General features: G+C 37.0%; 2 protein-coding genes across 3 annotated transcripts in view; one reads left to right on the forward strand and one right to left on the reverse strand.

Annotated features, from left to right (window-relative positions):
* The first annotated feature begins 336 nt into the window (after positions 1-336).
* On the forward strand, positions 337-13,507 carry LOC138043103 (receptor expression-enhancing protein 1-like). Of its 2 annotated transcripts, none has more exons than XM_068889228.1 (10): positions 337-535; positions 629-701; positions 2,929-3,008; positions 4,253-4,316; positions 6,103-6,159; positions 6,313-6,426; positions 8,126-8,346; positions 9,334-9,439; positions 10,550-10,600; positions 12,060-13,507. In XM_068889228.1, exons 1-10 carry the CDS (start codon positions 504-506, stop codon positions 12,159-12,161), a joined length of 900 nt encoding a protein of 299 aa, XP_068745329.1. In that variant the 5' UTR covers positions 337-503; the 3' UTR covers positions 12,162-13,507. The 2 variants fall into 2 exon arrangements, with proteins under 2 accessions (XP_068745329.1, XP_068745330.1); XM_068889229.1 differs by having other exon boundaries at positions 12,063-13,507.
* Positions 13,454-23,305, reverse strand: part of LOC138043081 (condensin complex subunit 3-like) — a 28,057-nt gene continuing 18,205 nt past the window's right edge. Inside the window, exons 10-18 of the mRNA XM_068889196.1 lie at positions 21,995-22,291; positions 21,513-21,694; positions 20,072-20,249; positions 19,134-19,304; positions 18,493-18,571; positions 16,916-17,134; positions 15,734-15,857; positions 15,099-15,155; positions 13,454-14,218 (exon numbers count right to left, since the gene is read on the reverse strand). Of these exons, the coding sequence (XP_068745297.1) occupies positions 14,107-14,218; positions 15,099-15,155; positions 15,734-15,857; positions 16,916-17,134; positions 18,493-18,571; positions 19,134-19,304; positions 20,072-20,249; positions 21,513-21,694; positions 21,995-22,291 (1,419 nt within the window). The 3' untranslated portion in view covers positions 13,454-14,106. The remainder of the gene's footprint in view (positions 14,219-15,098; positions 15,156-15,733; positions 15,858-16,915; positions 17,135-18,492; positions 18,572-19,133; positions 19,305-20,071; positions 20,250-21,512; positions 21,695-21,994; positions 22,292-23,305) is intronic.

Genomic DNA, 23,305 nt, shown 5'->3' on the forward strand with positions numbered 1-23,305 from the left:
AAATTGGTGGGAGATAAACATGGCATGTGCAATTATTTCCGATAACGTCTCCGTTAAATTGAATCTAAAGGCTTTCCTGACACAAAAATTCCCGAAAATCAACTGGACGAACAAATCCTAATCACTTTTTCTGGCTTTTCCTCAATCTTACCCAGAGTCCTCGGGCTTTTTGGTCAGCGGGTGAGCACTCACACGGGTACATTCACGGGGGACGGGGACTGTCTTCACGGGTATTCACGGGTACAACACGGGCACAACACGGGTACCAGGCTTTTTTCTGCATATTTACTTCCGTTGACGTCACTTATGCATACAGTTGCTGACCATGCAAACTGTAGGTTCAGTTTAACAATACAAAGCAAAGCAAACGAAACTTTCCATTTCTATCAATTTCTCGAGTTATCTGTCTTTGAAAAGCTAGGGACGACTTTAATGATACAACATGATTTAAACTTAGTTTCTGAGTATCAATCGGTGGCAAGATCTTCGATTTATTTGAGACAATGGTCTCGTACGTGGTGTCCCGAATTATCATGTAAGTATGTATAAGCGCGGCAATTTCACATCAACTTTAATTTTCTACTTTAAAAGAAATAAGTAACATTTCTTTATCGTTTCTTCTTGAAAGGCTTGTGTTTGGAACACTGTATCCAGCATATGCATCGTACAAGGCGATCAAGATGAAAAATGTCCGAGAATACGTAAGGCCGCCTTTCAGTTTCTGTTTTGAAGTTTGTAACAATGCCCTTGTAAAAAACATGTTTCTGAGCTCAGGTCTCCATAGCCTGTCACAGCATGTTTAATAAAATGTTAAGTTCTTTCAGCTTAGTGGAGGATTATCTAATGGTCTCGTGGGTATTAGCCGTACTATTTCAACAGGAAATGAAATTTAAGTTAATGGTGTAAAAAAAGTACTTGAGGTTGTGTCTCGTTTCAATTAACGCTTACTTTATCATGTAAATGTATAAAACTGGTTCCTATGTCGAAAGTAACATAATTGAATTCGAGCCCTATATCAAAGTGAGCATTTTTACCTGCATAGACATCTGTTTCGCTGCTGGCGTTTATATTACTTGAAACTTATTTGTTTTTCTTGCAATATTAGTCGTTTTATCACATGCAATGACGATTCGGTTTTTTTGAGGTATTTCTGAATGCACGAAAGTTGATTTCTTAGGGAAACTGTCTGGGTTTATGTTGAAGTTTTTTCGACCTCAGTGCACCAAAGCAAATAACTTTCAATCTTTGTGTATTCCAAAGACGACCAGTGAATTTGTTTTTCCTGAAAATTATTTACGTATAAGGCGGTCATCCTTTAAAAGATCTTTTGGGTCAAGTTAGAGTCCCTTCGTCACGGTTAAACGTGCAATTAGAATGAAATTCCTTTTTGTATCTCTCAAGCGATATCAGCTGGTTTTTCCAAAAGTACATGCAAAGTTGATAAAAATGGTGAATACTAATTTTCACAACTAATTTCACATTTCTGTAGAGTTAATGCATATTTTGATTTCATAGAAATGCAATATGATAATGTTTCTGAGGGATATTGCTCAACTTGTTATTTTTGTCTCAGATCAGGGGTCCTTTGCTTAATATATTGTTCAAAATGCCTTAGGCATCAATTTTCCATAGTGTATCTAAACCTGAATTTGAGAAAAAAGCTTTTGGATTAGCGTTATCATAGGTGTATATATTTTAAAAGTTGCATTTTGAACAAAATAAAATTAGTGATCTGTGACCAGCAAAGTTGTTTTGTTTATTTAATTGATTTGCATCTTATTGCTCAGGGCTTATTTTTTATACATTAGAATTCTTGGAATTCTGAATCTTGTTGTCTGATAAAAGCACTCAAGCACTCAATGCAAAAAGCATTTTGCACACTTGTAATGTTTTTAAAGTGTCGTACATGTACCAATTGATGCTGTGGATTTTTATTTTTAAATGGGCCCAGACATAACTCTTCATGAATATCAGTCAAGGTATTTTGAAAAGAAAACAAAAAACAAGTCATGTATCACACATACATTAGTGCATACAAATTTTGTTTGTGCAAGTTTCTTGGATAAAGATGTTTAACTGCACAGGTTGTTTCGCTGTTGTCAGAGTAAGTTTAGATTTCAGTAGTGAATAAAATAGACAAGTTGTAAGACTTCTAAAGAAAAATCCAACCTCTCCAAGAAGTCAACAGATATTTGACTTGATAGCGGTGATAGAGTTGATATTGTCAATAGTAAAAAAAAGGCTTTCGTATTGAGAGCTTTTCCTGGGAAAGTCCAATATAGTAGTTGGATTTTTCAATTTTTCCAAATAATGATTGCTATGTATGCAGTTTTAGCCTTGCACATGGTTTAACAGTTGTAAATTATAACTCTATAGACAGGGTATGCAATAGTTTAAAAAAACAATAATTATAATAATTAGATCATTAGTGGCTTCGTATAATGATAGAGTTACATGTAAATGTATGAGGCATCCAGGAAATCTTGGGTGCCCAAGGCATTTTTCTCCAGGGTCTGAGAAAATGCTACATGATTCAAATTCAGTGTTTGAGGACAGAAAACAATATTATTCCTCTTGTGGTCTCTGGGAGACTCAGTTCCACAGGGTAAATCAATTCAGATTTTGAAAATGTTTGAAGAGCGCATGAGATGCCTAAGAGTTGCTGAATTTAAGGTGCAGGGAGAACAACTCCGCAGCTCCTAATTGTTGTTCTGTTTTTTGTTTTATTGACCAAGAAAGGTCTGCTTGGAGAGTGGTGAATTATTTCTTTTCCTTTTTTTTTCTTTCATGCCCACATGTAATTGCCCTGCACAAAAATGGATCAACATTATTAGTGCTAGTTCTTATTTGTTTTGTTACTCTATATAAAATCTTAGTTGCATGTTAAAACAAATAGTTAACATATCTTGATGTTTTAATGCTTTTTAGGTTAGGTGGATGATGTATTGGATTGTATTTGCTCTCTTCATAACTGCGGAAGTCTTTGCTGATCTTCTTCTGGCATTTTGGTAACTTTCTATTTAATTAATATTATAATTATAATTAAAATTAACAAACTCAACCATCTCAGGTGGATCTCATTACCATTTTCTTTTTTCACTTATGTATTACTAAAGCAAAGATAAAGAACCAGGCATTGTTTGATGTTCCTATAAAATTAATAATTTATTAATATAATCATCACCTTGAGAAAAACTGTTTGCCTACATTACATTGTAAAATTTAATCTTTTCACTTGTCCCAGATTTACTTTTTTTTAATGTTGAGCTTTTTCCTTCAGAGCCACTGTTTTATTCATGAACTTTTTAGATTAACTAGGAAAACCAGCCTTTGTTTGGTTTGACCAGGTTGAGATCGCAAACTACTTTGCATTTCAAAACACGGATAGTTTTTGGAATTTAATAGGAAATACCTGTACCTTGTTATGTCCCTGTCTGTATTGAACCCTTTGTTTTCTTTCTTGTTTGCCCGCTATTCTAATTTTTCAACTAAAAGGCAAATAGAAAAGTGAGTACATGTACAAGGAGGTTATTAAAGAACAAAATTTAATATTATGTTTGGAAGAAGTGCAAATAATTATTTTGGTGGAAAAGTTTTTTGATATGATAGGCACTTTGACAATTTGATGCTTAAAAAGTGCTTTCTAATTTAACAGGCATGAAATTAATGTAAACATCTGCCTTTGCTGTTAGCCTGGAAAGTTTTTTCTGATTTGTAGTGTCTGTGTTGTAATTTGTGGGGATCCTACATGATTGGCGTAGAGCATTGTTGTACAATTTCAGTCTGTTTGCCTGTTCAGTATGGTTCTCGGAAGGCACATGCTGTTGTTTTCTACGTTTTTGTTTTTTACTTTGAGTTTAATTAAAAGGATACTTGTACCCTAGTTAAGCAATCTCTTGTTTCAATGTAAATTTAAGCTTTATAAGTTATTTGAATGTAAATTAGGAAGGGATCTGAAATTGCTTAAATTGTTCAGATGGGTGCGAGGGTCACTTCTCTCATTCTTCTATTGAGCACTATTAATGTTTGTAGGATTGTGCTATTTGTATTGAACCTTTGTTGATTAATATTCATATTAAGCAAAGTGTTTCAGTCTGTTTTTCATGGTCTCAGCAAGTCTACGTAATTGACTGTATAACTCAGCCATACATGTATATGCTTAGCTGTCTACAAGTTTATTGGTCAGGAAGTAATCTTCTGGCAGGGAAAAAACAAGAGAAAGATTAAGATCAAGTTTGCAATTTCATTTCAGGTTTCCATTCTATTATGAACTTAAGATAATCTTTATGCTTTGGCTTCTGTTGCCAGCTTCCAAGGTACTGTGAAACATGGTTATTTTGTATTTTTAAACACACAACTTTTACATGTACCTCCAACCAGAAATCGTATAAATCTTCAAAACCAAGCTCACAATTTCATTCTTCCCAATGTTAAAACTGAACGCTTCAAGATTGCTTGGTAAATAGATGCCTTTTTGGACTTATATTACATTGTATATAACTATGCGATGCTGTATATGAAATACATGTATCTCTTTTATATGTAGATTGTACCTTCATGTGCTGGGTGAGATCGCTAATGGACTGATAGTGGCTGCCTATATATGCTGATGTCCGTTCTCACCCATAGATCCCTTGCTTGTAAAGCGCATTTGAATAATATTATGTTAATAGAAAATGCGCTATATAAATTCATTACCATTACCTAGTCACATATTTTATAAACGTTTTATTATGATAGTAATGTTATGTTCATTGTAAACTTACACGTCTGTTGTAAGTGTTGTTATTTCAATAAAGACTTATTTATTTATTTATTACAGTATATTTACACTGTCTCACAGATCTAGCTAACTTAACACCACATTTTCTTGACGGAGTTAAAATGTCATGGACCTGACGAGAAGAACTCCTATTCTGATTTTTTTTCAGAGATATCAGACAAGCTTTTAAATTTTGCCATAACATAACCAGGGTTGCCAGGTCGTCTTTTACGTAATTGGCCAAACTGATTGCCAAAATCGGCGAAATTGGAGTAAAAAAGGCCAAATTGCTAAATTACGCGAATGTTACCGTATGTTCGCTAAAAACAGCAAATGCGCGACAAAAGAGGCGAATATTGAATAACAAATCAGGCCGCGAGAAGAGCGTGGGTACTGGGTACAAGGTTGCAACAGTTCTGATTGTGCAATGGAAGTTGGATTAGTCGGATTACAAACAGCAATTTGAATATCACTCGAGTACTGATTATGAGTAAAATACCTAATAATAAAAAAGTGTGACAACAAAATTTGAAAAGGCCAAAATAGGCCAGAACCGTTTTGGCTGGCTAACTATTATTTTCCCGGCCAAACAGATTTCCAAAAGGCCAAATTTGAGTTATTTGGCCGAAAAAAGGCCAAACTGGCAACCATGAACGTAACCATTTTGTTGTATGATTCCATAAGCAGGTTGTGTGTTAATTGCACATGTGATCAGCTGCTTCTGCTTCTTGTGGCAGGCTTTTAGTCACAATTCAACACAGTCGCATTAGACATACTATCTACTGTCTTGCCAGGCATCTTTGTTTTTTGTAGTAAGAATCTTTGTATGGAGTGTTTAAACTCATGTGACCAGCAGTCATATTAGATTACTGAAACAAAAGAAAATATTTGTATAATAATAGGTTTCAATTCCCGGGGGATTAGTTTGGTACACCATCATGGCTACCCTTCCTTTGTTTAGGCACACCAACATGGCTGCGGTGACATCACGTGAAAACACTCTTGACTATAGCCCTATCTCTTCTCTCTTAATTTCGACCTTAAGTGATTGTGGTGATAGCTTGTACAGTGCTTTGTTCAGGGCCTAGTGAGGTTCCAGTGGCAACCCACAGGTACATGTAACCGTGGCACCTTGTTCTTTGTTCAAAATTATCTGTTGAACAGATTCTAGACTTACAACTTGTTCCACTGTGAACATTTTTACTTTTAAGGGAAACAGATTACTTGTTGTCCTCAACTATAATAGTTGGAAAAAATTAATTTGCACTTTTCCATTTTATTTTTATTACTCTTTTTGCCAGTACTTCAAATAACTAAACTTTAATCCTATCTTATTTAAGGGGTCAAGTGTTCTCTATCGCAAATTTGTCCATCCATGGCTGTCAAAAAATGAAACGGTAAAAATTTGTTCTTTTTGCATATGAGATTAAGTCTTGTGTTGAACTTAATGTAATCAGATTATTGTAATGTTGGTCAATATAATTATACATTGTCAATAATAAACATTGTACCATTTAATTCTGGCATGATTTATTTCACATTTTTCACAGGACATTGATAGCTATATAGAACAGCTCAAAGAAAGTGGGTATGATACGTTAATGAGGGTCAGTAAGAACAGCATTTCAGTTGTCGCAGACACGATGATCAAAACTGCAGCCACGGTAATAACATTAGTAATAATATTCATTTACAGTTTATTTATGATTGATTATTAAAGGTCACTAAAAATAGCAAAAGCAATGCAAGCAACTGACTCTGAAACAAGAGCTGCATTGTACTGTACTGTGCAGATAATCATGTCTGCTGAAAAGTCTTTCAGAAATACATTTATAATTCATGAGCGAAACAGCCTATAAAGTCACCGGTGAAGTGTCATGAGCATGGGCTTTTAATAAAAGCTGATAAAGCACTCCTCATTAATAAGAATTCTTTATGTAAAACATACTAATAAGGCATAGCTTGTTTTTCTTAATGTGTGGTCATGTTCTTCTCTCACAATTTGAACCTTTGTTTGGACTCCAGAGGGATGTGCTTTTTGTGGAGTGCTTTTGAAGCTGTTAAATAAACATACGTTAGGTCATGTTTTATTGGGTTAAAACCAGTTACCTTTAGCCTCATGGTTTAAGAGCCACTAAAACACTCCTGCTCATTTATGAAACTCATCGCCAGTTGATGAGCTTGGGAACTGGGGCCTTATCAGGAAGGTACCTGTTGTGATCCAGGCACTGCAGGGTGGCAACCCGCAAGTGGGAACCATCCCAAAGCATCTGCTAACTAGCACTGTTACACTGGAACATGGTCCCGTGGAAAAAACACTTACCTGACAAGATACTTAACTCCACGACCACGTAGATTTGGGATGGGAAGGGTGGGGCTCTATGAATCTGCAATGATTAACGAAAATATCCTGCAAAGATTGCATGGCCATGGATGCACAAGCAAGCCCTGCTGGATTCCAGGTTTACCCCCAAAATAAAGGCACTCCCATTTGGCGGGTTAAGGCCGCATACCACATTGGCTTGAGATTTAACCTGGCATTGACCCCAGAGAGTGAGACTTGATAGATTTTACTTGTCAAATGGGGGCGTCCCAGGGTGTTTAAGGTGTGAATGGGTTAATAACCTTGCCTAGGTTACCTTTAGCCTCATTAAACCCATTGACACGTGGAATGCCCTAGGACCGCCCCTTTTAGTCTGTTACGTCTCACTCCCAGGAGTCAATGGGTTGCTAGAAGTGAGATAATTTGCATAAGGATAAGAAAAAAAAAGCATAAAATTATAGACTGAATGCATAAATGTGGGCCAAAAAAATATTCTTTTGTTTATGTGCTAATTAGACTTACTAGCCTCGTTTGGATGGACAAAATACAAAAGAAATGTTTCTTGAGAGCGAGGCTAGTCAGTCTAATTAGCGCATAAACAAAAGAATACATTTTTGGCTGCCATTTATGCATTCCATCTATTTTACTGGTAATGTGTTTGAAATAAGGATAGAGGAAGCAAAAGATACTCTTCCTACCTTGTGTTTACTTCACTTTAAATGTTCTTATGATTTCACTAATGAGAATTTACGTGAAGAAAGTGTAAGAATAAGGATCCTTAATAACAAGTTGCTTAGCTTGCCTGCCACGGTGAAGCAATTCTCTCTTGACCTTGCAGCACTTGTGTACACTTCATTATCTTGTGAAGATGTAGGCGATAAATTCTGAATTAATTTTCCTATCCTTCTTGACATTAATATATTTTAACATGTAATAAAGTGTTAGTTGAGTGATACAATATTAGTATTGTGCATGCTGTGACTGTTTGGTGGGGAGTATAATAAAATTTACATGTGCTGTTTCTTCATAATTGGATTTAGGGTCAGACTGTCTTGGCAGAAAAACTTCGACAGTATGGTACCGATCACACAGACAATGTCAGAAGTGGAAGGCTTCTGAAAGCTAAATCATGGTATGGTGGAATGAATTTGACAGACTATGATTATAAACCAATTGATGAAACAGAGGAATACAGTCTCATAGAGGAGAGGGAAGAAGATGAAGATTCTGTCACAGATTCTGTCACACCTGTTGCAGAAAGGTTTGGCAAATCATCTAAACATGAAGATGTAAAACTATGAAAGGGGTCGCTTCACACTGCTTTTGTTTGAAGTCATTAATTTAAGCCTGACTGATTATCCAAGATGGCAATCAACAAACAGTGAGAAGCAGAGCTTTTAAAAGATATTAAGACAGTGTGAGAAAAGAACCGCAATTAAAAAGGACACATTGCCATAAGGGGTTTTTTATTGCACAAATAGACCTTTTTCGATGTATTAAAATTCAGATTGATAGTGAGGTAGTGAAGGCAAACGAAAAGTGGATGATATGTAAATATTTTTTGCATTCATTCTGTCTTTCTATAATTGTTTTTGTCCACACTGCCTGACTATCGAGCTGAATATTTCGAAAATGGCCGATTATCACTGAGCTCTGTATGCCATGACTAATCATCCCCTGCAGGTGCCTTGTGTCATTTGCCTTTCTTTCTTAAGTTCGTTTTTATTAAGTATAGTTGCATTTTCACATTCAGCAAATGGACTGACAATCTTAACGCAGCAGTAGTATGTAGTTCAAATGAAAGTCTGTTTATGAATAGAGAGTTTCCGTTGACAGTGGTGAGAATTTTGGCGGGAAAAAACTTTTCTTTCGAAAGTAAACACTAAAAAACATGGAAAAGCTCCCAAATTGTTGCATCTTTGATTTTTATTTTATGCGTGCACATTTTTAAAAGATTTTGCTGTCTCGTCTCGGGTGGTCGAGCCAAACTGTTTACATGCGAGAAATTATTTTGTCTTGCCTGCCAGGGTACAGGGTGTACATGTAACTGCCACAACTCGCCTCCCCGAGTTGTCTCACCCACCTCATGTAAACACTTCATAAAATTTTTTTAAAAAAATGAGTGGAAAAATATCTCAGGTAACTCGGGGAGGGTTGTCTCAGATACCCGAGACCATATAAACAGGCCCTAAGTCCTGGAGGTTTTATTTACCTCAAAATGAACACAAACCCCAATTTATTTCCTCAGTGAAAAGCTAGGAGATGAATTGAGAGAAAACTCAGAAGAGTCTAAAACTGAACCAGTCAAAGGATCAGGTCATTACAGATCATCTACTTTGCCACGCTCGTACAGGGTGAGTTTTTTTATAACCCAAACCAGCATGAACTGTGAATACCGGTATATATACTGGAGGTTGTTGTAATGGTAACAAACCTTGGCTATGCATGTATGGCTAAGCATGTTAACTGCAATTTTCATAATTCTGAGGAATCTCACCTTCAAGTGCCAAACTGCATGTTGGCTTCCATCAATCAAATTTCTGAACATACTGTACACATAGCCAGGAAGATCGACTTCGCCTCTGGAAAGTGAAGTGGAGTTTTTGTTTAGTTCACAGCTCAAATACCATTGATATGTTTTTAGAAAAATTTCAATAAAAAGATTTGTACAGATTCTATCGCTTTCCATCGGCATAGAGTTTTGATGTTTCATGGCTACCACAGATGCTGATTGGCATCAGAAGTTTGATTGATGGAAGCCAAATCGCAGTTTGGCTGTTGGCACTTGAAGATGAATTCTGCAGAATTATGAAAGTCACAGTAAACAACTCGTGATGACGTAGAGGAATCACCAATGTGCAGAGGAGTTGTGTTGTTGCAGTTGTGAAAGCATTAATATTATTTTGCCTTCCACCTGTGTCTAGGGTTCCTTTAAGGATTGTGTTTTTTGCTTCTCTACTCCATAGCTGCTGAGACTGGTTTTCCCATGTCATAAAAAAACAATGTATGACTTGATATGCAGCATGCTTCCTTATATCATGCCAAAGGCTATAAATATTCATAAACTGACACAAAGTCTTAACATCAATGACCTGACTGGACAAAGTTCAAAAGGGTTTGGGGTAGGAGCACCCCAAATGAGTATTTTTTAGAATATGAAACCTTAACGATGCAACATGGTTTTCTGCACCTTTGTAGTATCCTTAATTCAATTAAGTGGGGTGTGTACAGTGTATTTTCTAAAGCAACTTTGAAAGTGAAAGAGAACTATATGGAGTTGAAGTATTACAATAACATATGCACTGAAATTAGATGAGCTGACTTTTCCTGTCTCCCTGCAAATTTCTTGCTATCTTTAATGAAAAAAAAATTAGCATTAATTTTAGCTTTTTGGGTAGAGTGTCTCATTTCACGTAATTTCAAAAACATTTCCTTTTATTGGGGACTTTGCTCAAATATTTTAGAGAACCCAAAGTCGACCAAGAGTTCAGGGCTCAAGTTATGATAATTACGAGGTAGGTCTTAAAAATCAATACATTATCACTTTAATAAATTATTTTAATTTTTCTAAAAAATGGTTGGGATAATACAGAATTGAATCGATGCATCGTTCAATAATGACAACACCTGACTCCTACCAGACATACTATCACAATTTAATATTATTTACAACTAGCTTGTGATCAATGCGTACTGGTAAAAACTATGAATTTTATACTCTGACTGTGAGCCACTGTAAAAAGGTAAAAGAATTCTTCAAGTGGTCTGTTGTGCATACGGGTGTATAGAGGTTTTGCACAGCAGCCATGTTGCATGGCAGGAACAATGAAAATATTTTGCATTGGAAAGAACATTTTCCCATGGGAAAAAGAATCTATTGTTCCTGCCATGCAAAGCTTCTGTTGTTCTTTCTGTTGCTCCTTAATTCCCTGTGCTGGGGAGCAGGAATTAACAGTAATTTAATAATTTCTCTTTCTCTGAAATGGTGGATATGACTGAGCCGCGAAGCAGCGAGGTAAGTGTCCACCACTTTCACCGACACGGAGAGGAATAATAAAATTGTTTTGGGTGATACTAAAACAATATTAGACCCTTTGCCTTCAAGGGCCACGGGTCAATAGCCCATTCAGCTTTGCCTCGTGGGCTATTGACCCGTAGCCCTTGTGGGTTACGGGTCTAATTGTTAATTAATATCACCCAACTAGTGGACTAATGCAAATGCTGCATTTTGATTGGCTACGCTACTAGAGGACTATTAGTAATAGTCCTCAAGTAGTGAAAAGCGTGACGCTTTCTTTTGTTTTATTCCCAAATATTTCTTCAACTTGCATTTGCTAACTTTATTATTGCCTTTTCTGTCCGACTAGTTGGGTGATATTAAAACAATAATTTTTATTAGACCCTTCGCCCTCAATTAATTAGTATAATTATGCTAAAACAGTGGATAGCATGCTCTGATTGGCTACTCATACTTCGAATATCCTTTGCTATTCACCTCCAAGCAACTTGCGCAGAATTTGTGCCAGAATATTGTCATCTTTCTAGGAATAATATTATAGGAGTTAAAATCATCTTGCTATATATTTTCTCACTGTTTTAGTCTACTACAACATTTGTAGCAAGGTAAATATCCACCACTAGCCACCTCCACTTTGGTTAATAGTTGTTAATTAATTACTGGTTATGTCCAGAAAAAGATCCAGGGATTGCCATGTTTCTTACTTATTGATTTAATGTTCATGTTTGTCTTGTTCAGTTAACTTTTCCCTAGTGTGGATTAGACTTAAAAGGTCATTTAGTCTAAAATTATCTAACAAAAGCATTTTTCAGTTTTGTCAACTACCTTGACAAGGTTAAGGTTTAATGGGTTTAGAAGAACTTTGCTTTGTGCCTGTACTTCCCTTTACCACCAAGACTGCCTTTTGGTCGTTTTTTATCTCCTCATCTGTTTTCATGTACTTTTCATTACCTCAGCAGAGGTCCACCACAAGAGCGCAAACAAGACGGAGTCAGCGGAACAAACAAGTGCGCTCTCTACCTGTTGCCCCTGGAGAATCAAATGAGGCACCATGTTGATTCCAGTTATCTCACCTCACAGTGCCTAGATTACATGTAGCAACTTTGTGGTTTTTGCAGTAAAAGTTGAGAGAAAAGGTCGAATAATCTTGCAACTTATTGCTCTTTTCTTGGAGGAGTTGGTGTAAAAAAGGAGTGGTGGGGAAGGGGTAGGAGTAGGTTTTTAAAACAGCCATTTTTGTACATTATAGATTAGTAATTATTTAGCGTTGCTGTAATGTAGTTACAAGTTTTCCATCACATGCCTGCTCATGTGCTAAAATTCTGTTACTGTGATGCCTGGCAATAATAATTGATGAATTATTCTAAGAGTTTGATGGAGTGTTCACACTGAAGGTTAGGTAAATCAGCTGTGGAAGGTTCTCAAACTTTACTAAAAGTCTAAGGTTTTTTCAGTACCATTGAATGGAAAAATTTTAACCTCAGGCTGGTCCAAAGTTTTTCTTCATGTATAATTTAATTAATAGGGAATTATTTTTAAAAATTAAGTTTAGATTTAACTGTTTCCACATAATGACATATTTTGACTGAATTTTGAAGTGTTGTGTAGGTGGTATAAAGTTGTCTTTCTGCTAACCTCTGTACCTCTTAAATCATTGTTTTCCACAACCTTATTTTCTTTTTCCTCCAAGAGGGCCAGATAATCAGCATTCATTTAGCATACACTAACTGTGATTAACCTTCAATGATTGATTCCCTAAAGGTTGATATTATTAGGACTTATCAATATCAAGGCCCTGTCACAAGTATGTGCCAGGTTTTGTCTAATAGACCAGTTTTGTATTCTAATGGTTGGGCTGGATCCTGCATGAAATGCAGGCAAACTAATTTGCATTTGAAAAGATTTGCCAGCATTAGCCTCCATTCCAGCCGTGAGAATTTGAAAATGGTCTATTGTGCAGCATACTTAGTTGTGAATTTTTCTTAAAAGTACACTGGGTTTCTGTGTCTAGACACTTTCTAAACACAATACACCTTTTTTTTAGCTTTATTACTGGAAGGGAAATAATGTTATAAGTATATTACTAGACTAAGAAGGGCTGTAAATAGTTATTTGAGCAAAGCTGATTAGTATTTTTACCATTGACCAGTTTTACCTGGTGTGGCTCCATTTTTGTGTTGTGGTCTGAAGTGGCTGCTAACAAAGGCGAGGATAGTTCGAGTGGCGTATGTGTTCTAGTAAAAACTATTTTGGCCAACATGACTGTATTATTAGTTTGTTGTGTTTCAAGAAGTTGGTTGATTGAAACATTGGTCAAAAGGTGTTGTGTGTAAAAGCCTTCTAACTGGTACATTTCATTGAATATTTTAATCCAGTCCAGCAAATAAACATTTTTGACAGTAAATCTTGTCTGACTCCATTTTACTGTGAACAAATTCATTACTCTTAGAGCTGCCAGTTAGTAGGATACTGCAACTAAGGCTGTTTCAGAGTATTAAATAATCGGTCAGTGTAAAACGCAGACTGCAGACCAGGGGTAAAATGGAGACTGACGTTGTAACGCAACTGTTGAAAAAGCCCAAACCCCTCAGAAATGCTAACCTTAAGCCTAAAACAATATTTAGGCTTAACCCTTTCACTCCTGTAAGGGCCAATGAGACTTATAGATTTTACTCATCAATGGGGAACCCCACATTAACAACAGTTAGGTTCACTCAAAAACTTTGTCCCCATTAACAACAGCTAGTTTCACTCAAAAACTATGTCCCCATTAAATACCAACAACACCAACTGGTGCTGGTACCGGTATATAAAATTGCCAAGTTATATTGTTGCCTTGGTTGTGCCTGGTTTTCCTGGTTATTTAACTTATTACGGTTTGAGAACAGTTCTAGGAACAGCAATTAAACACGATTAATTTATCTAAAGTTTATATGCCATCTAGGTGAAAGATACATGTAAAATAATGTTAAAATTAATAATGAATTTGAAGCATCATTTCAGTCAAACAAATACATTGTCAGAGTCATTAGCCAAATTTTCCTTTTCACTGTTTTCATCATCTGGCTTAATGGTGGCAGTTGACTTTTTCCCAGCATTACTTTTCTTGCTTTTCCTGTAAAACCAACCAAAAACAATACATTAATGTAGATCAACTGAAGAAGAACTATTTTTTAGAAGTCCCCATTGCTTGTTAATTTTTGTGTCTTGATTATTTTGGCTCAATTTTCCATTTTTTTTTCCAAAGAAGTTCATTCCCTCTTTTAATGTCATAGTCAAGCTTTATCAGCCAAAGTTTTATTCTTCACTTTTCTGTTTAAAACCATCATAATGTTTGTTAGTATTATTCCTGCTTAGGTTGTTAAATGCTTACCTTTGTTTGCAAATATCTGTTTGCCTTGTTCGTCATTGTCTTTTGTTATTTCCATTTTAATTCATAGTCTAAAGACACTTTCCACTTGACAGAACTGAACGGCCAGAACTGGTCCTTTAAATTGTTGCATTTTCTTTGCAAACGGATGAGTCTGGTCAGCCAGTTATGACAAAACGAAAGCACTCTAAGTAGACTTTAATAGCTTACTGGATGTCTGAAATACCAACTGATCATGTGGCAGTGGTAACGAAAACCAATGGTCAAAACTTTGCCTTTCCTTTATTGCTGTGGAAGAATATTGAATCCTGAAGTAATGCTTGTTACTTAGTCTCTTGCTGATTACAAAAAAAACTGAGTTCTTGTATGCTGCTTGAGCCAATGCTTACCTCATGTCTAAAACCAGCACAAACCCAAACCACATGAATACCCTGAGGGTCGCTTTTGAGTGCTGTTGCGGGAGAGATGGGGGACAGAGGGCAAAACATGGGGGAGGGCTTGGGGCACTTGCTGCCCTCTTCAGCCTCCCTTCCAGAATTTTTTTTCTTGTTTTTTTTTTTTGCCCTGTTGCATAGGTGGAGATGGGCCAAGTGTGACCCATAGCAAAAGAACTGCATTTGGGTACCTCTTTGATCTTGTTGTTTTCGCAGGCGTTTCCCTGGTTACCACTGCATCAGAAGGACTGTCGAAAATAATGCAAAGTGAAAAAAAGTGCTTTTCCAAATAAATTTAACTTATCTCATTTAGCTGAGAGTAACACTGGCACATTGGTCATGAACCATGCCTGTGACCTCTGCAACAGTGTTTGTCAATCCATGTTGTTTTGAAAAGAACTTGGAAGATGCAAGCGACACTTGCTGCGTAAACCTTTTTTACTTCGGTAATTTAAAAATTAAACTTTGTGTAATATGGTATTGCAGTTGGCATTGCACTCATCATATTGTTTTGAAAACTCTCCAGAGAGAGAACAAGCTTTGTCCAAACAGAAAACAGCAAGCTTCAGGGTGGAATTGTCTGTTTGCCAAAACTGATGGCAATGGAGAGAAATAAACTAGGAGAGGGTTTTCATGGTTATAACGACAAGCAGTAGCCTGCCTTTTATTACATGGTGAACAACAAGCTAATCTCTCAAACACAATGTGGTATCCACAAGGGAGACAAAATTCCTGTTCCTTCATTTTCTCTATGATTTCGTCATCTGCGATTAGTAGTCCCGTTTACTACAAACTTTAATACCGAGATTCGAATTCCATTGATTACCTCAACTCTTCGTTTCTCTTAGTTGGTTTTGTTGGTCCTTTTTTGCTCTTTATTTTGGAATTGGATTTCACTGGTTCAATTTGAAAGTCAGCTTTATCATCACTAGAGATCTCTGAAGTTTGCCCTACAAGAGCAAAAAGAGAATGAAATATCAAAACAGAAACTGAGAATTCTTGTGTGTGAGTAAAATCTGACATTAAACTCAATGAAAACAAAACTAAATTCAGATGTTCATGTGGACTGATCCCCTGCTGAGAACCTCGGTTTGATCCTAGTCGTAACAATCAGAGAACTTTACGCAGATCTTGCTATGGCATCACATGCAGTCATCTGCATGCCCAACACTGATCTCATTGACTTCAATATTGATACCAATTGATGTGTGACTTGTGGGTGCACTCCCATTTTTGGAGAACCGTCAGACGAGTATGTAGCATATGAGGTCCAAGGGTAACCCGAAACAAGCAATTACACCTGCACTTTGACCCTACAACTGAGCCTTGAGCCCACATTACAGTGGAAAGGACTCTGGTAACTGTCAGCCATTGGAAAAGAAAAAATAAAAGGTGCTAGAAGGTCGCTATCCCAGGTATTATTGTTCCGCAGGCAAGATTGCAAAAATGCTAAAACCTATTCCAGCAAGGGATCTGCTCTCAGGGCAAGCCAGCATAGCATACATCAAGCCCTAATTGTCACTCAACACATCCACTCTCAGCGACTCCTTAATTTAACCCTTTGACATCCAAACCGGCCAGACTTACTCTGTCTAACGCCAGATGATTTTACTTGTCAATGGGGAACCCCTGGGAGTCAATGGGTTAATTACATACAATTTGGCAATGAACAGAAATCCTACAGCAGTAACCAAGCAATGTTTAAATTAAACAATACAGATTGCCAGTTTGACCTGATGGCTTTGATTTACCGGAAAACATGTCTGCATGGTAAAGGATGGAATAGAAATCTTTCAAGGTTCCTAGCTGGATTACCTTGGTTCACAAGAAAACCTTTGGAACCTGATAGACCACCTGGCTGAGAAGACTGAACAGGTTGGTGTGTAAAAGGATGCTTTCAGGTATTGAAACAAGATCACCTAAAATATTGGAAGTGTACCATGCCATTGGATTATTAACTATAGAGTTACTTGTTGAGTAGAGTAAAACAAATACCAATGCTGCGTACCATCATTGATTTCCGTTAGTTCTTCTGTACTTTTTTCCGTTCGTTCTGCTGATTTACTTTGTTCAGGGAAATTGGTGTCCTCTAATGTTTCGGCTAATGAGCTGGCAGTGTTATCCACTGTTGTCTCATCTGCCCTTACATCAGTGGGGTTTTCCACATTTTCTGCACACTGCATTTGTGTATCATCTTCAGATTCCCTTTGAGCCGACATTTCTGTACCTTTTTAAAGTGGAGAAATGTGTTATTCACTGGCCAGGTTGGTATACAGTGACAAGGACAGCCTGCGTGCAAGCTTTCCATGTGTGGGATCGCCAATGTCATGATCGAGAAACAACATGTGAGGGGCTCCGTTTATTTACACTCATTTATAATTATGTAAAGTCCACCTCAATTCAATTTGAAAAAAAAATTTTAACAACCTGAAGAAGACCAGTAAAACTGATCGAAACGTCGATTTCTATAGACATTTTAACCTTGGAAAATCCCGAAGACAGTTCATAAGTTTCGATTTTCATTCAATTTTATTCTTGATTTCGAGGTAAAGAGCTTCAGTTACATCAAACACATTCAACTTATTTGCTGCCTCATCATTTCTCTTTTATGTACTGCACTATAGGTATGCAAAAATAGCAGCCAAACTTGATGATAAAGTTTCTTTAAAGTGTTATTAAATCTATTTTCTAGTGGAGTGAAGGCAGGGGTTTCTTAAGTTTTAATTAAAAATAGAAGGGACCTTGTGATAGAGTAATAATTATTGGGTACCCCTATATAATTATAGTCTGGCTTTTGATCTTGAGACCTCCTTTGAGCACAGGCAGGTACTGTACTCAGCGTAGACAGGTGCAAGTACCCGGATCCCAGCTTCTAATAAAACCCCTGTGAAGATTCCCATTAAACTCTGGCATTTTAGGGCAGTTTGTGTCATCAATTGGCAAATCAACCCATGCCACATGCAGGCTACGCATTGGTCAATATGGCATGTCAAAAGGGTAAATGTTTCCTTTCAATAGATTCACTCTTTGAGAAAAAAATACACCTAGTCTTAAGGAAGACTTAAACACAAAGATGCACTATAAAAGGCATGGTGCATATGATCAATGCGATGAAAAACCCATTATGGCAATGTGTCTTACAATGTTATCTGTTGTTCTTTCTTCAATCCCCAGTCGCTGTTTTTTGCGCAAGAAATATCTTTTGGGGCTTCTGTCTCTGTGTTGCTGGTTGTTGATCACTATGTTGGATAATTAATCAGTGGTGCTTGAATGAATTCCAACAAAAGAAGATCATGAAGAGACCCATTTTATAATAAAGCATGTCTCTGTGTTTAATTAAATAAAGTTCAAACGTTGTGGGGCTGCATAATAATTATTATTCAAACTAATGAACAGTGTAATTTGAAAAAGCACCCCCTGTTGGGTGAATGCAACCCACGGGCATCTGCCATCAAATCTGTAGCATTCACTACCAGGCCATGACCTCACCCCAACCCCCCTACCCCACCCCCCCCCCCAAAAAAAAAACAAAAATGCACTAAAACATGGAAAGAAACAACAAATGGCATGTTGTAATTATCTTACCATCATCCGAGTTTGTAAGATCAATCAGCAATTTATGGAGTTTGGTGAGCATTTTCACAGCCGTGCTGTCATCAATTTCCTGAAATAAAGCAAGACTAAGGTTACTACTAGATACAAGGTAAATTTCTTCGGGTCAAAGTTTATTTATTTTTTCATCCTCAGCAAACTAAAAGTGATTTAAAGTGCTGTATTTAATTTGAACGCCTGACATTATCATCATGGGCATGATGCTCATTAAGTCACAAGGCTTACTGTAATTAATTAGGCAAAGTTAATCGCAAGCTTAAATGTGGCATACAGCCTTTTTGCACCAACTGTGCAATCTTTGCAAATCTTTGTTAGCCATTTTTGCAAATCATTGCACCCCACCCTTCCCGACCCAAGGCTGCTTGGTTGTGGAGGTAACTATTTTTTCCCACTGGACCGTGTTCCGGGGCCAGTTAGTGGCAGTATTGGGTTGGTTCCCGCTTGCGGGTTGCCAGGGATGCCACCCTGCAATGCCTGAACCACAATGCTGGCCCCTTCCCCCTACATAATGTAACTCCCCAAGCTCATCAATAATTGGCAATGAGTTTAAATGAACAGTAAAAAGAGTACTGCAATTGAAGTAAATGTCAGGTAAAGCTTGAAATAGAACACACCTCCAACATCCTTGTGGTAAGGATTTTCATTTCCTTGAGAGTCGACTGTGTGCAGCCCGTAAGGTCCATCATTGTGAGTATCTTACACAGCACCCTCACTCCAGGAGCCGCAGGGTTTGATAAAATCTCATTGGCAACTGCAAGACTCAGGGAAACATGTATGCTGGCAACCTTAAAAACAGTAACAAATTATTGTTAGAAAATAGTTTTAATACAGGCATGGAACTTTAACAGAGAACAAGTATTCACTTATTCTTCTTATGGATTGTAATGACAGTGAATCGCAAGAGATCACGCCAGAATAGACCATCTCCTAATACATGTGAGTAATCTGCAAGGATCCTGTGTGTTTTGCTCACTCTAAAACCTGTTATTTTCTTTGAGATAAATAGAGGATATTTTTAGCGCTCACTCGTAAAATGTTTTTAAACAAGGGAAGAGATATTTCGTATATCCAAGCTCAGTCATGCATTTAATGTTTTGAATTTTGAAAGTCAGGGAGGAAAGGAAAGCTTATTAATTAGTAGTATTTAATAAAAATTGCTTTCCTTGAAACGACTTGAACGGTTGTCAAATTTAGAGAAGACTGAAAAAAAAATGACTTTTATAAATAATATTATAATTATAATTATATTCTCTCCAAATGTTACAAACAAGTGTCTTCTTTGGTCTCCCATTATTTGAAACCACTGTAACCAAAAAGTCAATGCAATGCAGAAACACACGAAAATTCATGAAGAGTGGCCTCCATGAGGAGATGTGATACATGGAAGTGAATTACATTGTAACTCTACGCAACAAGTCTTCTCAGCGCAGTCGGCAATCTTCTTGAGTGTTCTGTGCTTCACTTATTCTTGAACCCTTGAAAGAGGGAAATACTTATTTTTGCAACTAAAATGAATCTGTTCACAGCATTGAAAATGTTAAGAAAACTGTACCTCAGTTGCATCTATAGAGTTTCCTGTTTTCTTTGTTAAGTATTTAGAGTTGGTGAGTTCAACAAGCAGCTCAGCCACATTGTTTATGTTGACTGAAGCCAGTGGGGATGATACTGGAGCACTAAATAACGTCTGCAGAGTGGGAAGGAATGCTTCCTCAACTAACTCCTGGTTAGTGCTGCAAGAAATGTTTTTAAAGGTGCCACTTAGAACATCAACGTTAGCATTTTATCTTTATTCTTAGAGGCACGACTATGAAGATTGTGTGTGCAATAATTAAAAAGCTATCCGCAGATAAAATTCTGTTCTGTTCTACAGCAAAAACCAAGGATCATGGTATGAAAACAAAACTGATGTGGAGTTTGAGTGGATTTCAGAACGTTTTTGGTAATCAATTTCCTCAAGTTCCAAAGACAAACATACCAGGTTTTATTTCAAGTACATAAAAAAACCGAACAAAAAAAAAAACAACAAAAAAAAAAGAGTAATAAAAAAAAAGTGTAAAATCCAAAACTTACATGTAAGGCCAAAGTCAGAAGCATTTTCACTCGATGACAGTAATACAGTTGTAACAGTGCTCGAAATTAGCGGGTTGTCCGGTTGTCCCAGATGACCAGAAAGTTTACCGGGCAACTAGATTTTGGTAAAGTGAAAAGGTTGGTTGCCCGAAGAAAAGACAACAGATGACACAGCCAAAAATAGAAAATTAATTACCCAAGCTTGTCGGTTTTTTTATTGTCAATGTCCAATAATAACTAGTGTAAAGTTAACAATAATGAATTTGTCACAGTTGGGCATCTTTCCATGTTTTGAATATCTATGGCATTTACGCAAAATTGTGGGATAGGAAAATTCAATGTCACCAAAATGTAGCTGGCAATAGATTTTGAAAATGTGACAAAAAAAAAAATTAAATAAATAAAAAACCAGCCGCACACTTAGAACTATGAAATACTCAATCTCCAATGCCTTATGATTGCATCTCGACACACTCACATTTCATCAAAGGGGGGTAATCAAACATTTATCGGCACAACCAAATTTATGGGTTTACTTGCCCAGCTTTTGAAACAGGGACAACCTGGCATTGTTTTTAATTTTGAGCACTGTTGCAATTACTAAATATTATTAAAGCCCAGAATTTTGCCATTCAGGTTGTAAGAAACTTGAGCAAATTTCTAGAAGTTGAAGAGGTAGCACTTTCACCCACACTTGAATAACAGTATTGCTTGCAGGCCACACTGTGAGGAAGGTCATCCTCTCTCAAATCTGGACAATCTTTTAAGGATGTCCATAACATTTTAAGTCAATGATAACAAGTGGCACCTTCTTTACTAGCAGCCTAGGCTTACTTAGTGTACAGTACTGTATATTACATTGACAAAAGATTTAAACAATATTTTTGACAAAAGTGTTGGCTGCATCAAAATGAAAAACATACCGTGAAGCAAAAGCAAAAACTGGGAAAAAGACACCCAGGCAGTGCCTGAGGTTGACATCATCTTCAGTGGTGGGATTGTACCACAGCAAAAGAAGCCGCAAGAATAATTTGGCACTCAGAACACGACCAGATAACAGTAACTTGGCAAGTCCCTCAGCTGCTACATTGCGCAGGTCATTACTCTGCAAAGATTTATAAAACAGTCATTCTTAGGGACCTGGAGAGGTGGGGAAATTAAAGACCCTGCATCACAGCTTGTGATGGTCTCTGTCCTGGCACAACATACAACCAATTACATCATTTTGGGTGGAAAGGGTGAGGAGGGAGTGTGTGCAAAGAAAATACAGAAGGAGAAAGAAATATTGTAACAAAAGTCCCATTTTGGTCTTTTCTTCTCTCAATCATCGATGGTTTGGCAACTATTAATTCATGACCATTTGCTATTGATGTGAAAAGTGATGTTACTCCTTGGCAAACCATACCTCACTCTCTAAGATCCCTGTAAGTATGGTTAATACACTGGCTGCTGTGTCAACATCAGGCCCTTGGCTCTCGCCTTCTTCTCTTTCAACATCTTCCTTTTCATCTGTTTCGTCTCTGTTATCTTCTTCCTCTGTGTCCTTTTTCTCAGAGCTTTGTTCTGCAGAGCTTACATCACTTGATTCTAGCTCAGGGACAGATGCATTGACTTTAAATGCCTCAAGACCAAACGTCAGGAGGAGATCAAAAACAACTTGAAGAGCTGTAACTCGTACAAGCTCTTGGTCAAGTTGAGCAACCTAGGAACAAATGAAATAATTATATATATATATAATTATATAAAAAAAACAAGTTATCAGTGTTCTCACCAGGAAGAAAAATAGAAATGGCATTGTAAAAGCCATGCAAATGCTACGAGCGAAACAGAGTTTCAGACTGAAGTAAGTTAGCGGTTTTAACGGTCAACCAAATACTCCCGCTCTTTGCTTCTTCAACCGAATGAAAGCAGTTTATCAAAGTAATCGAAGCCTTGATTTTATTGATGTTTGCCTTCATCAGTTACACAAGCGTAGCGCAGCTTTGATCACTTGACCACCAAATTGAATTGAATAGTGCGGGCTAATGTTATTTGTGCCTCGGAGCTGTTCGTCGTGGCACAAGAAAACTAGATTAATTCTTCTGCCCTTAAGTACCAATTAGGATTTAAGAAAGAGTAGAATCGTAATGCTGGTGAAGAGGACAATGTAGCAATCAAAGATCAAAAAGCTGTTTCATTGAAGAAAGATTGTGTTCAGTTTTCAGAGTGCATGGCAGTCGCAATACAAATGGCTTGCCTATCACCTGTAAGATCTGTCTCGAGGCAAACAAATCAATTGAAATACATTTACAATATTGTCGAAGGGCCACTATTGCAAGAGTTCCAATTTAAAAGTGCCTTGATGAAATGGACAGTGAAATGACGAAGAATGTTTTCCACCCTGGTCATGGAGTAACTTTGTCCCACTTAAGCTCCGCAGGGCTCCAGGAAAGAAAGCCCCTGAGATCACTGGACCATTATGGAACTCTCTTCACTTGCTAATTTACAGTAAAACCTTTGCCTTAGAATTCTCACTTTGCAAATACAGTAGTTTGAGCATTTAATTACTTGACGGACGTTTTGAAAACCTGTGACCTACAAAAGCTGGAACATTGCTGTTGCAACTCATGTTGGATTGATCATGGCCAAACACAATCTTTTACTTTTGGTTCACAACTTAGTTGCAAATAGATTATTAATGAAAAGTTGCAACTGGTTGTTCTCACGCAAACTTTCC

The sequence above is a fragment of the Montipora capricornis genome, chromosome 3 (genome assembly GCF_036669925.1).
Source record: "Montipora capricornis isolate CH-2021 chromosome 3, ASM3666992v2, whole genome shotgun sequence".
NCBI lineage: Eukaryota > Metazoa > Cnidaria > Anthozoa > Scleractinia > Acroporidae > Montipora > Montipora capricornis.

Coding starts and splice junctions, on each gene's coding strand:
- LOC138043103 (XM_068889228.1), top strand. CDS start 504: ATGGTCTCGTACGTGGTGTCCCGAATTATCAT. Junction 4,317..6,102: donor TTCTGTTGCCAGCTTCCAAG/GTACTGTGAAAC, acceptor ATCTTATTTAAG/GGGTCAAGTGTTCTCTATCG. Junction 9,440..10,549: donor CTTTGCCACGCTCGTACAGG/GTGAGTTTTTTT, acceptor CAAATATTTTAG/AGAACCCAAAGTCGACCAAG.